The 904-nt window shown below is 58.2% G+C and overlaps 1 protein-coding gene across 1 annotated transcript; it reads left to right on the forward strand.

Moving 5' to 3' along the window:
* Positions 1–257: 257 nt before the first annotated feature.
* Positions 258–895, forward strand: H310_15388 (hypothetical protein; the record flags this gene model as incomplete). The annotated part of the gene is made up of 1 exon (XM_008883363.1): positions 258–895. A coding segment is annotated over one exon (636 nt), but the record flags the coding sequence as incomplete, so codon positions are not given.
* Between the last annotated feature and the right edge of the window lie 9 nt (positions 896–904).

The following is a 904-nucleotide window of genomic DNA, read 5'->3' on the forward strand; positions in this document are numbered from 1 at the left end:
GGAATCGTTGAATTGATGGAAAAGATCCGATTGGCCACAACCAATTTGAAATGTTTCAAAATTGACGTGATTGGTGGACAGACCCGAACGAACTGACGACATCCTTTCTGACAACCGTTTCAACGTGACAAAAGAGTGCAATTTGAATCCACGATTCTCGACGCGTGGAAATGAATGCGACAAAACACGAAAACGCTTGCCGACTCATTGTCCATTTCACTTCGAACCCCACGTCGACTTACTCTACCATGCGAGCCATGATCTCTGGAGCTGGTGTGGCGGGCACGATCCTCGCCAACGCCCTCGTCCAGCAAGGCGTCGACGTCGACGTCATCGACAGCCACGCCAACTCCGCCAGTGGAGGCTACGCCTTCCTCCTCCTCGGCAACGGCGTCCAGGGCCTCAAGCAACTCCGCCTCTGGGACGCCGTCGCACCTCTCTGTGTCCAAATCCACACCGTCCGCTACTTTGACGCGAACGGCATGCACCTCTCTGACTGCACCCTCCCCGATTCGTACATCGTGAGTCGACTCCCGTTCATCCAGGCCATGCGGCGACAGACCGTCGCCCAAGCCAAGCTCTCGTTTGACGGCGACGCCATCGTGCTGCCCGACACCGACGTCACGTACGACCTGGTGGCGGGGTGCGAAGGCGCTCGGTCCCCCACTCGAGCGTGGATGAACCCCGACGTGTCGATCTTTTCTGTCGGCAGCTACGAGCTCCTCGGACTTCTCTCTCCATCCGACTCTGCGGCCCTTCGATCTGTCCTCGCCCCTGGCCACATGCACAAGTACCTGTCGTCCGAAACCGGCTTGGCCATGGGTGTCGTCGCGTTGCACTCGGGCGACATCTTGTACTATTTCCAAGTCAACCAAGACAACCACCCAGCTCCGCCGTCGGCCGA

The sequence above is a fragment of the Aphanomyces invadans genome (assembly GCF_000520115.1).
Source record: "Aphanomyces invadans strain NJM9701 unplaced genomic scaffold supercont1.424, whole genome shotgun sequence".
Classification (NCBI taxonomy): domain Eukaryota; phylum Oomycota; class Saprolegniomycetes; order Saprolegniales; family Verrucalvaceae; genus Aphanomyces; species Aphanomyces invadans.